This window comes from Gracilinanus agilis, chromosome 1, assembly GCF_016433145.1.
Source record: "Gracilinanus agilis isolate LMUSP501 chromosome 1, AgileGrace, whole genome shotgun sequence".
NCBI classification, from domain to species: Eukaryota; Metazoa; Chordata; class Mammalia; order Didelphimorphia; family Didelphidae; genus Gracilinanus; species Gracilinanus agilis.
This window is the reverse complement of record NC_058130.1, coordinates 491,933,242-491,946,087: the sequence shown is the minus strand read 5'-3', so window position 1 is coordinate 491,946,087 and position 12,846 is coordinate 491,933,242. Positions and strand designations below refer to the sequence as shown.

At 36.3% G+C, this 12,846-nt stretch overlaps 1 protein-coding gene across 1 annotated transcript in view; it reads left to right on the top strand.

Moving 5' to 3' along the window:
• Nucleotides 1–1,609: 1,609 nt before the first annotated feature.
• Nucleotides 1,610–12,846, top strand: part of CRISPLD1 (cysteine rich secretory protein LCCL domain containing 1) — a 181,043-nt gene continuing 169,806 nt past the window's right edge. Inside the window, exons 1-2 of the mRNA XM_044657947.1 lie at nucleotides 1,610–1,680; nucleotides 2,235–2,547. Coding sequence (XP_044513882.1) covers nucleotides 1,610–1,680; nucleotides 2,235–2,547 — 384 coding nt within the window. The remainder of the gene's footprint in view (nucleotides 1,681–2,234; nucleotides 2,548–12,846) is intronic.

The following is a 12,846-nucleotide window of genomic DNA, read 5'->3' as shown; positions in this document are numbered from 1 at the left end:
CCTATTACATTCCAGAGGCTGTGTATATACTATTTTTTTTTCTTCCCAGGTTGGACTGATGAGTTAAGAGAGTATTCCTTGGGCCAGATATAGGGATGGTGGCACAATTGGAAATTGGCTCTTTATCCTTCTTACCTGTAGCAGTCTAATAGTTGTTCTTTATGAAAATATGTTCAAATATTATCCAGCTGAAATGTGGTGAAAACCAATACATCAACAAACTGGATGCATGATAGTGTATCTTAAGCCAGTTTATAAACTTATAAACAGTATTCATTTTCTGGATTCCTTTTTCTGGTCACTGAATAGTCTGTATTTTGTTGATGACATCATAACATAAATCAGCTGCATTTTCAAGGATCCACTCCTTACATGTAGCCCCACAATTCCTATTCCTGGTTCTAGTTCAGCCTGACCCTGAATAAGGTCCAATGTGCATCTTCCTAATATGGGGCTTCTGGCTGCTGGCCACAACTGCTGCTGTTGGATTCCTCCTGGCCTCTGTATTGTGCCCTCCACTCTGCTGCTCCAGTGGCTGAGCCATTCTCTGCTTGAAATAATTTCAGCTATAGGCTTCTAAACCCAAAACAGATGTTTGCCTGGCTGCTCTTCATTCTGTCATGCTGGTTCTTCAGTGTCTCAAAATTATTCAGGTACTGGTCAGTAGTTCTGATTCATGTAGCCTTTATTTTTAGCCAGATGTGGATATTGGGAGAGTGGAAGAGAGATGTTGCTAAATTGGGGGTGGGTGTGGGGGGAGAGTAAGGAAGAGGCTGGAGAAGTGTATGTAGGAGAAGGAAACAGACAGAAGGAGACAGAAAAAGAGAGAAAAAGACACAGACACAGGTAAACAGATTGACAAGCAAGCAAATAGAGGGAGAGAGGGAAGGAGGAAGGGAAAGAGAGGCAGAGAAACAGAGAAAGAGACAGACAGACAGAAAGACAGCCAGAGAGCCAGAGAGAATATGAAAGGAACAAAGTCAAGGGGAGACAAATCACTTAAGCATCTCTTCCATTCATGTCCTAATTTAATGCTCATGTACTACTGTGGCTCCTCGTCTTAACATATATATTTTTTTTATTTTTTTTCTTCCTTTTTCTCCTCATCCCCAATACACCTAGACACACCATTTGCTCCATTTCTTTGATTCAGTTCTCAGATCTTTCCTTGCCTACGTAAAACCCTACTTGCTCCCCAAGTAGCTGCATTTTCCCCAAGAACTAACCCCTTTCGAGCCATCCCCTTTTTTCTACGGGAACCAAAGACGTGAAAGTATCAAATGAACTCCTTACAGCAAAGGTGGGAAGCTCCTTCAGAAAAGGGGCTTGTCTTTTAGAGTTTGCACTTTGCAAGCTGAGGGTGTGACTCCGTTTCCTCACCACCCACATGAAAAAGGTCGCCACCCAATCAGTGTGTTCTCTTTCCAAAAGCCCCTCCTCTTTCATTTTGGCTAGGGAAAGACCCTTCGAAAGCCTGCCCTTTCTGTACTATGCAGCCTGTGACATATAAAAGCTGTTAGCAGTTCCTGGAGCCAGCAGCGTCAAAACTAGCAAGAGTTTTTGCTTTTAGGAGGTTTGTAATAAGACACACTCCTTCTTACAAGGGTTCATGCCACAACATAGCAAAGAACTTTTTAAAAAATTGGAAGGACATTATACTCATTTTGGCATTGCTCAGAGGTAAGCCCTTTAGTTGAATGAGTGTTTTGCATGCATTTATACTAAAGTATTTCACATTTGTTTTTCTTGAATGAAATTGGGATAGAATTATAACTTCTGTATATTTTTTGTTCCTCTCTCTGCATGTGTCTGTGGCACAGCATCCATATATTCGCTGCAGGTAGCAGAAGCTGTTTCCTGAGATATATTTGTTCTCTTCAGTATCTGGAAGAAGTTGAGTTCCTTAGAGATTACCTACTTAGGGGCACTTGGTGCTCTATAGTGTATATATATGTTCAGACACTGTGGGCAAATGATTAGTAATACATCTGAGGATTGAGGGTTCATGATTTGCTGCTTTATTCATCTCCATCTCTGGAGGTATCATCTTAGGTTTCTTCTACATGCTGTTAAAGAAATATGGATAGTAATTATAGGCTTTCTATAACATTGATTTGAAAGTCTTTTGAATTACAGAATTTAACAAGTCAAGGAAAGCTCTCAGAGGAGAAAGATTTTTTTTCTTTTTTGCCCTATACACAGATCAACCCTAAATCTGCCTTCCTATTTCAAAGCAGAATAAACCCTGTGGCTTCTCCCCTCCTCCATCCCAAGATGGTAACATTCTCTGCCGTCACTGGTGTGCTCTTGTTCTCCCTCCTCTGTGAAACAAGTGCAATCGTCTTACTCAACGCCACTGACTCATCATCGCCAACCAATAACTTCACTGATATTGAAGCCGCTCTGAAAGCACATCTGGACTCAGCGGATCTCCCCAAAGCCAGGAGGAAACGCTACATCTCACAGAATGACATGATCGCCATCCTCGATTACCACAACCAAGTCCGGGGCAAGGTGTTCCCACCTGCTGCCAACATGGAATATATGGTAAGAGGGTTTCTCTTGGCAGGGGTGGGGAGGTGGTTCCTGGTAGAGATGCCTGGTTTTAATAATCAGACTCTAAGGGGGACCAAAACATCAAGCCAAGGTGGTATTTAAAATGGGGAAGAGAGGTATATATGCAAAGTGGTTCTTATCTGTTAATGATAGCATGCAATTACAAGTGCTGAATCTGTGACTGTTGGTAATTAATGATACTGCTTCAGAAGATGAAGGGATAGAGGATTTTCAATAAGCTTCTTGAACTTGTCAAAGAAAGAGCTATAAAAAACCTGGAGTTTGCCCATGAAAAATTTGCACATGTCTTCATGCTAATGATTTTATTTTTCTCTCAGTTACAGTTTTATTTTGAAAAGTTTCTTTAATAACAACATGTTGCAGTAGACTCCAGTGTGGTAGTCTTGCCTTTCTTGGCTAAAGCTCTTTCTGGAGAGACTCTATTCCTATGCTAACATACCGTGCCCTTTATTTCCTCATTATGGCTTAATGCTTTGTAGTTTAGATAACAGCTAAGTTAGTGTACTTGCAGATTGTTCCAACCTGCAGTGAATAAAAACTTTGGTACTCTTTCATTAAAAATAGGCTGTCTATGTTTAAGTTGTTTTAACTAGAAAGTAAAAAATCCAAGTTGTTCTTAAAATGATACTCAAATTATTTTTTAATGAATAATGCTTCAAAACTTGATGTTTAGGAGGATGCTAGGTGGCTCGTAGATTGGGAGACAGGCCTAAAGATGGGAGGTCCTGGGATCAAACCTGGTCTCAGACACTTCTCTAGCTGTGTGTCCCTGGGCAAGTCACTTCACTCCCATTGCCCAGCCCTTACCAATCTTTTGTCTTGGGATTAATACATAGTATTGATTCTAATATGAAAGGTAAGGGTTTAAAAATAAACAAACAAAATTTGATTTTTAATACCATCTTAAGTGAGAGCAGCAAGCAGCCACTGGGCACAGAAGACCATCAATATGGGAACTAGAAGTAAGTGTCGGGAGTGATGATAATGACTACCATTCTCAACTTAATAATTTGGAAGCCAATCAGGACTGGTCTTCATCTGCACTATTTCAGATAAACTTTTATACTTGATCAACTGGAAAGATTAGTGAGAGAAAAAGTAAGGTCATCTTTCAAATGTAAAGAGTCTCAGTTCATTTAAAGTGCTTAAGGTCATTTAAGTTTCTGCCCAAATAAACTCTCCTGTGATTTCTAAGAAAGGATAATATGTGGTCATACCAGTTGGGGTTACTGTCTTTTCAAAAATTTAACAGGAGTTGTGCCAAAAATGAGAATGACTAACTCAGCCAACAAGGATGTTTAGAAATAAGTTGATCTTATGAGAGGAGACCAAAGTAATTAATTTAGTTATTCTGTTAAATTGATATTTTTTTCTTTAAAGAGCAGAATGTTTAGAACATGTGAGAGCCACAACTAAGCTTCATTGCTTTCAAAAGATGAGGGGTCATTAAGACCAATCCATTCATTTTGAAGATGAAGAAATTAAGATCTAGAGAGGTTAACTGACTTGCTCAAATTCCTACAGTTAGTAAGTAGAAGTGCTAGATTTTGAATTTGGGTCCTCTAACTCAAAATCTAAAACTCTTTCAATGAACCATACTACATTCTCCTTATTCTAGAGGAAATGCCAACAACTTTGACTTGAATGAAGAATAGTAATTCTTGAGAATAGATTCAATGGAAGAAATTATATATATATATATACATATATGTATATATGTATATATATGTATGTATATGTATATATATACATATATATTCCATAAAGTATATTATTATCAGAGTAATTACTTATAATTATATCTTTGCCTTACTTTTATTTCTCTACAATAACTCTGTGAAATACATACATAATGCTAATAGTTTATTCCAGTTATACAGATAAAGAAAATGATGCCCAAGTAAATTAACCAAAATGCCCAAGTTCTCAAAGCAATAAAGTATGAAACTTGAATACAATATTTATGACTCTCAACGCTGTCCTTTTGAATACATCATAATTTCTCTTATTTTGTTTTAAGATAATAGAAGAACCATCTAATTTTTATCTCTATTAGATTTAGTGTCATTTCAGGTACCTGTGTACTTGAATATCAAAATTAAGAATCAGATAGACCCTTTGTGAGTAAGACAAATGGATAAAATGCATATTTTGTTTCATTAAGTCTTGAGTTCAACTTCTGCATTAGATACTTATTTAGCTCTGTGATCCTAGACCAATAACTTAGCTTGCTTAGCTTTAAAGTCCACATCTATGAGGATAATAATAGCTCCTACTTTCATGGCTATTATGAGAAAACAATGAGATCACAAGTTGAAAGCTCTTTGCAAAACTTGTGCTATATAAATTTTGTTGCTATTGTAGTTGACTTGAAAGAGGACAAAGAAAATATCTGATTACATTAAAGGAATCACTATAGATGAAAGATTTAGGAATTCTTGAGGGGAAGGGTATACTCAGTTGACTTTACCTTTTCCCTACTGGCCCAGGATGGGGAATGTCTCTCTGCCCTTGGGAAACACATTTCCTGTATCTTGGCATCAACAGACTGGTTGCCCTGTTGTTCCACTCACCATCTTTGTAATCTCCCAGACCAAAACCTCTTTCCCACATTACAATCCCTTTATAAGTATTCTCTCTCTCCCTACTAGAATGTAAATTCCTTGACAGCAATGGCAGTCTTGATTTCCTATTTCAGCATTCAGATCTGTGCTTGGAACATAGTAGGCATTATATAAATATTTTTCATCCATTTATTAAGTCACATTCAATCCATTATTTACATTTCTGGAAATCTCAAGATCACTCAAGTGCTATCACATGTGTTTTCATTTTGTCTTGGCATGATGGTACCCTAAGTGATATGCCTTGTTTTTAAGATTTCTTTTTTTATGTTGAGATAGATTAGATCATTTAGGCACAAATTTTCTGTTTTAAATCCTACATCAAGAACAAATGATGCCTGAAAAGTTTAAACTTCTAAAAGGCCAGAACTGACATCTTATGATACTTAAGGTGTATGTAAAAGGAACTAGAAAGTCAGGTACCAGAAATTAAAAGGAAAGTGATTAGGTTGTCTCCAGGAACTCTTTGGAAAATAATGCATTCTATTGCACTGCCTAAAGACATTAATATTACCTACAGAGAATCAGGTTGCTGATGCCTTCACATATCTTTATAAAAGCTGGCAGATGAAATCATCAAATCACATATATAAACAATTTAAAACTATGAATGGCTTTAGAGATCCTCTTTTATAGGTTTTCCATTTCAAAAACGTAGAAACTGAGAAGATGGGTTAAGTCACAAATATACCTGTTATCAGAGCCAAGATTCAAATGTAGATCCTTTATATCCCAAATCTTTCCACTATTCTACAATGTTCCTCAATTGTCTCAAGGACACCTTGAAATATAGAACTCCAGTTGACTTTCCCACCATTATTTGCTCTTGGGTAGGAAGAGAAAGGGAAAGGAGAAGAGATTGGCCTTAGATGTTCCTTTTGTATTTCTCAGAGTTCCAAGCATAGATAGATGCTCAGTATATTCTTGTTCCTCAGTGTTTTCCACCAAAGGTAAACAAAGCCAGTATAGGTACAGCCTGGACCTGTCATTTCAATGATATAGGGAACTCACATATAAGGAATCTCCCTAGATTTGAACTTTTTCTGCAGAGTTGCTCAGAACATGGAGGTATTAAATAATTTGCCAAGGGTAATGACCAGTTATATTTAGAAGTGAGGCACAGTGGATAGAGCACCAGCCTTGAAGTCAGGAGGACCTAAGACCCTGCTAATTGTGTGACCCTAGGCAAGCCACTTAATTCTGTTTGCCTCAGTTCCTCATCTGTAAAATGAACTGGAGAAGAAAATGGCAAACTATTCCAATATTTTTACCAATAAAATTCCAAATGGGGTCACAAAGAGTTAGACATGACTAAATTGACTAAATAACAAACAACCTGAACCAAGGTCTTTCTGGCTCCAAAGTCATCTTTTAACATACTATGTCTTACAGTTGAGATGATGTGAAATAATACAAGAGTGTCCAAGAAGACCACCTCAAAGTTCAACAATTTTATAAAGATTCACAAAGTTGTAAAGCTTAAGTCAATTAATATTCAATCAAAATTCAATATAATTCAATTCAATCAAAAACAGAATACAAATGATTCCATTATACCTATCATAGCTTTTGTCTTTGCTTTAGGCAAAGCCTAAGACTGTAAAAAGTGTAAACGATTAATCTGTCTCTAGTAGTTTGGTGGGCACCAGCACCTTAAAGGACATTGAAAACCTCTCCCAGTGTTGTCCCCCAATTCAAGGCTTAATTTAAAATTCCAATCTTTATTTTAACTCATAAACAATTGTAGAATACTTTAAGCAATGTGAAGGCCTGATCCATTTCTAAGTATTCTAAGAGTTTACACCAAAGTTTGGCTCGCTGAGGTTGCTTTATAAATATTTGTTGAATGACCACTGACCCTTTCCTCAAATGGCCTTATTTGTTTATTGATAATCACCTGCCAAGAAGGTTCTTTTTAGTCAAGAACTTCATATAATGCCAAAAAGATAAGTTGAATTAGTTTGAGATTAAATGTCACAAATTTTAATCATTTTCCTCTGAAATTTTTAGCATTCTTCATGGATGGCATTAAGATTCTTAGAACATATAAAATACATATCTTTATAATGGATGTAAATCATTCTTGAATGGATCAAAATTGCTACATATTTTTTAAAAAGCAGAGTAATTCACAAGTTAAAGCCATTTATAAGAGTGTGAATGGAGCACATCAATAGCACCTTTTACAATTATGACACTGGAAATTTTTTATTCTGTTTATTTCTTGGCTTTAGAGTACTAGCCAACAGCTTGATGCCAAAGCCTGAAAAATATAGACTAATCAGGGGCTGAGTAACAGGACAAAAGTTTGATTTATTAGAAGGGATTTTAAGATATTTGGATCTAATATGACTGAAGAAGTTCATTCTTAGGAAGTTTTATTAGAAATAATTGGATTTCTTCTTCAAAAAGTGGGAATAAAGCAAAATGCTAATTTTGATATCATGTTGTATGTTAGTTTTCTTGTGAAAATTTCATTAAATTTGGTGTTTGAAAAAATCACCTACAGCAAAGTGGCTCAGTGGATTAAGAATCAAGGTTAGAGATGGAAGATCCTGGGTTCAACTCTGAGCTCTGATACTTCCTATTTGTGTGACCCTAGGCAAGTTGCTTAACCCACATTTGCCTAGCCCTTACCGCTCTTCTGCCTTGGAGTCAATACACAATATTGATTCTATGACAGAAGGTAAGGGTTTAAAAAAATTATAAAAAAAATTAAAAAGTACCTACTCATTTCCTGGCACTGTGAAGATATAAAGACAACTACAAAAACAGTTATAAGGAAGGCATTACACAGTACTAGGAGCAAATGCAATTTGCATGAATAAATATAAAATATATATAAATAAATGTGAAGTAATATGACTGGAGCACTAATGATAATAGGGAGAATTGGGAAGGTCATGTGGCTCTTGAACTGATAGCCTTGAATAGAGTAATGAATTCAGACAGAAGTGAGGATTGAGAATACCAAAAATGTTGCATTTTCTATATGAAAGACTAGGAGAGAAAAAATATTTTGTAATCAGAAGACTAAATAAATAATTCAATTTGGTGAGAATGTAAAGTTAGTAATATGAGCTGACATTAATATTCATTATATGAGGCATATACACTCCCTGCTCCTGGGAACCTTGAGTTTATGGTTGGGTTTGATTTTAAGTTAATTTAGTATAGTGATATCAAGAGTTCAGAGATTAAAATAACTAAAGCCAGAAATCATTATGATGTATATCAGTGAAGAGGCCACATTGAACAAATCATAGGTTTTTGAAAATACTGAGAATTTTATTCATAGATCATCTGTGTTTATAGGTATGCATATGCTTACATCAGATCTATACTGATCCCCGAATCATTTGAAGTGGATATTCATTGCCTCCAATTATGTATTTTGCAATGCACTCACGTCTTCTCATCTTGAGTCCTTCTTGGCCACTGTTGTTTTAGTTTTTCATTCATATTCAACTCATCATCAGCATGTCCTTTCTGTCCATAGAATTTTCTTGGAAAGATAATGGAGTGATTTGCCATTTCCTTCTCTAATGGATTAAAGCAAACAGAGATTAAGTAACTTTCCCAAGGTCACATCATGAGTATTTGAGGGTGAATTTGAAATCAAGTCTTCTCATCTCCAGGCTCAGCACTTTTCCCACTAAATGATCTAGCTGGCTCTCATCCATTGCTTTCTGCAAATCCTTTGGAAAGAAGATCCATTCTAATATGCTAGATCCCTCTTTCTAACTATTTTATTATTTTATAGATAAGAATACCACTGCAGTACTCATTACAAATCTGTCATCCCTTTCTTATTCTATATCCTTGCTTACCTACTTTATTTGTTATAAATGCCATTAATATCTTTGACTCCTCATGTCAGCATTTTGATTGGTAACAAGATAATTACATTAGGTGACCTGCAGTTGTGATTCTTCTCAATGATTCTCCTTTGTTCATAACCCTGTAGTAAGATTTGAAGAATATGAAGGAGGAGGCAAAGGAAAAAGAAGAAGAAGAAAAAGAGAAAGGAAAAGAACAAGAAGAACAAGGGGAGGAGAAAGACAAAGAGGAAGAAAATTATTTTCATTTTATAGATGGGGAAACTGAGGGTGAGGGTTTGCCTATAGGCACACATTTCTTAGAGTCAGACTCAGAATTTGAACATCAATCTCCTCACTCCAAATCTAGCTTTCTTTCCATTATACTACAGTACCCTCTACTGACCACATCCTTGTACTTCTGAGACAATAGCTAATCTTTTTTTCTTCTTAAGATTGAAATTTACACTACATATCCAATTAAACAAATCCAAAGATGCAATGATTTTATATAAAATAGATTAAACTAGTTAGTTAGCATGATGGATAGTCTCAGGGCTAAAGTCAGGGAGACAAGTTCAAATCCTGACTCAGACAGTTCTTAGGTCCGTGACCTCAGATAAGACACTTAACCTCAGTTTGCATCAATTTTCCTCATCTGTAAAATGAGGATATTAACACCACCTATCTCCCAGAGTTGTTGCGAGAATAAATAAGATAATTTTATAGTACTTAGTACAGTACCTGGCACATAGTAATTGCTATATAAATGTTAGTTATTAATATCATCATCATCATCATCATCATCATTATTAGATTATTATTAGATAACCTGTAAGACATTATGGATGAATGGATAGAGTCTTAAATTTCAAGTCAGGGTGACCTAGCTTCAAAGAATAGTATTTTTAAAATATAGTTGAACAGCGTTTACAAATATCTCATTTTATCCTCACAATAACCCTAGAGATAGATGGTATCATATCACCATTTTGGCAGACAGTAGTTAAGTGATTTCTCCAGAATCATGCTGCTAGTAAGTATCTGGGATAAGTCTTCCTGACTCTAGATCTAGCATTCTATCCACCTGGCTACTTAGTTTCTCCTAACTTTCATATCCTACTTTTGACACAACTAGCTATGTATGTATCTGGGGTATATGGGGTATTCATGGAGGACTACCACATCTGGTGTGAAGATTTACTGAGCTCTTTTTAGGGCTGCTCATCCACTTTTGGTGCCCACCTTTCACCTAACTCTCACTTGTGGCTTTGAGAAGCCATAGTATGCACAATGGCCACACAGTGGTAAATCATCTCAGCAGATAGGCTAATCCATGCTGAAGGTAACAGACTGGTTTCAGTCCCATCAGTAAATTAGGGGAATGTCTACCCAAAGGATGTAAAGACTTCCTCCAGGGGAGTGGTGTAAGATGAGAACAATTTGTTCCAATGGCCATGAAGGTGGCTGAAGCAGTTTTTGTGGAGTGCTCAGAAGTTGGTCAAACATTGAAGATCTCAAGGTCATCCACTGCATCTAATTCCATCACCAGTTATCCTGTGTTTATCTTGACAATTCAGGAAAAGCAAGTGAGCCTTAGTGCAATTCTGCCTCATCTAAATCCAATTCCTGCCTGAATCCAGATATCATCTGTTGATGTAATTGAATCTCTTTGAAAGGAAGAACAATAGTTATGTACCCAGGAGCAAAATGCTTTAACCTCTCTGATCATTAACTTCCTTATCTATAAATAGTAATAATAATTCTTGTATTGAGGTTGTTGTGAAGATTATCTTAAATAACTTCTGTAGACTTTAAAGCAAAATATTATAAGTGGCAATTATCTGAAAATTCCTAATGTAGATCTGTCCATATAACTTGCTTAGATTTGTGCAAAACAGACATTTGTAACTGGGTCCAAGCTACCAGTTTGTTTTATATGAATTATCATGTGCAGATTCTAACTGGATAATACTTCTTATGGAGTCTTGTGGGAAAAGGAAGAAAGCCAAACCATCAGTTTGTACTAAATCACCTAGAAGTGTGATTTTAATGAATGAGTGAGCAAATGAAAAAGATATTAAAAATAATCTTGGAAATTGATGCATTGACCTACTTGCCAAGAATGAATAATAAGTTATAATTTATGATAATAGAATTACTTCCAAATTGACTAAGACTATCATATCAAGGCTCCCATCAAACCCTCTAAATCCCTAGAGTGGCAAGAAAGATGTGATCTCATAATATTTCAGCCTTAGACATCATCCAATAAGACAAGTTTCTTCTACTATCTCACTCCTGTAGTAGATGAGACAGTGTGGTATAACACAAAGAAAACTAGATTATGAATCTGGAGGCTAGATTTTAGTCCTCATTTTTTTCTCTGACTACATGAGCAAGTCACTTCATAGTTTTGGGATTGAATTTCCTGATCTGTTAGAAGGTCAGACTGAGATGTGTAGGCAAATCTATGGCACGAGTGTCAAAAGTGGCGGTTGCTCCCCTTCCCTCCTCCACCATGCCTGAGGACATTTCTCACATGACCTGCCTTTCTACTGCTGTCTGGGGTAAGATGAGGGATTCACATGCTGTGTGAGGATTGCAGTTTGGGCACTTGGTTTCTAAAAAGTTCGCCATCACTGGACTAGAGGATTTCATTGTACCATATACACATAGAAGTGATCTCCAAGTCAATCTAGCCAGAAATACAAGAGTCCCTAACTGATATTCATCTAGCCTGTGCTTCAAGATATCACAGAACTGAAGATCTACTGATTATTCAATAATCCATTCATTTTTTTTGACAATTCTTTGACTTAGAGATATTGACTCAACCTCTATATTGGATCAAAATTTTACCCCTTTAAATTTCTCCCTGCTTACCTTGGTTCTACTCTATTAGACCAAATATGATAACATTTTAAATATTTGAAGGCATCTATCATTATTTCCATAAGCCTTCTTCCCCCCCTGGCTAATTATCCTTGGATCTTCCAGTAGATCCTTTTTAGGAAAGATTACTCTAAAATCCCATCATTCTCTAATGACTTGTGACCTCATAAGAACAAAGAGCAAAGCCTCTCTGTCCCTTTTCACTCTAGTATGGAAGAGAATATTGAGCCTTTATGAAGTATGAAATGTTTAATAGTTTATATAGGGATGGATTAAACACCAGCCAAAAACAGCCCCCTCCTGGAAGACAGCCATCCTTATCAAAATTCATGCAAAACAATATAATGTCTACAGACTGGGCATTTATATTTACTTGGGTGTGAGAATGCTTTTTTCCCCCTTCATTGTAAGCATGAGAAATTTCAAGTGTCAACTCTGAAGTCTTTCCATAAATGTTTTCTCGACCACTAGAAAGTCTCTAGAGACTTTTTTTGCCAAAGAGCATTGAACCCAGCAGGATCTTTGACAGGAAGGCATTTCTCCAGCACATTCAGAGCTCCACATTCCTGTTCTACATAATGGAGAACCTTTTTCAATGCCTTGGCTAGAAACAGAGACAGGGCACATTTTTCAACAATTTTCATCCAAGGTACACATTACTTTGACTAACTTGTACATGAATGGAGAAGATAGTAACCTTGAAAAATCCCTGCTTTTAGTCAGCTTTCCACACACAAAGCCAAAAGGAGACAAGGTTGTACTATTTTTCCCAGCTGTGAAATGTATGCTAAAAAGGTAAAATGTAAGAGCAAACTTTAGGGGTCAGTGTAAACTCTTGGTTTCTCTGGTGGTACAACAGAGCTGAGATTGAAAAGAGCCCAAAACACATGGAATCCATAGCTATGTATTCATTATCTTTATGACTTTAAGTT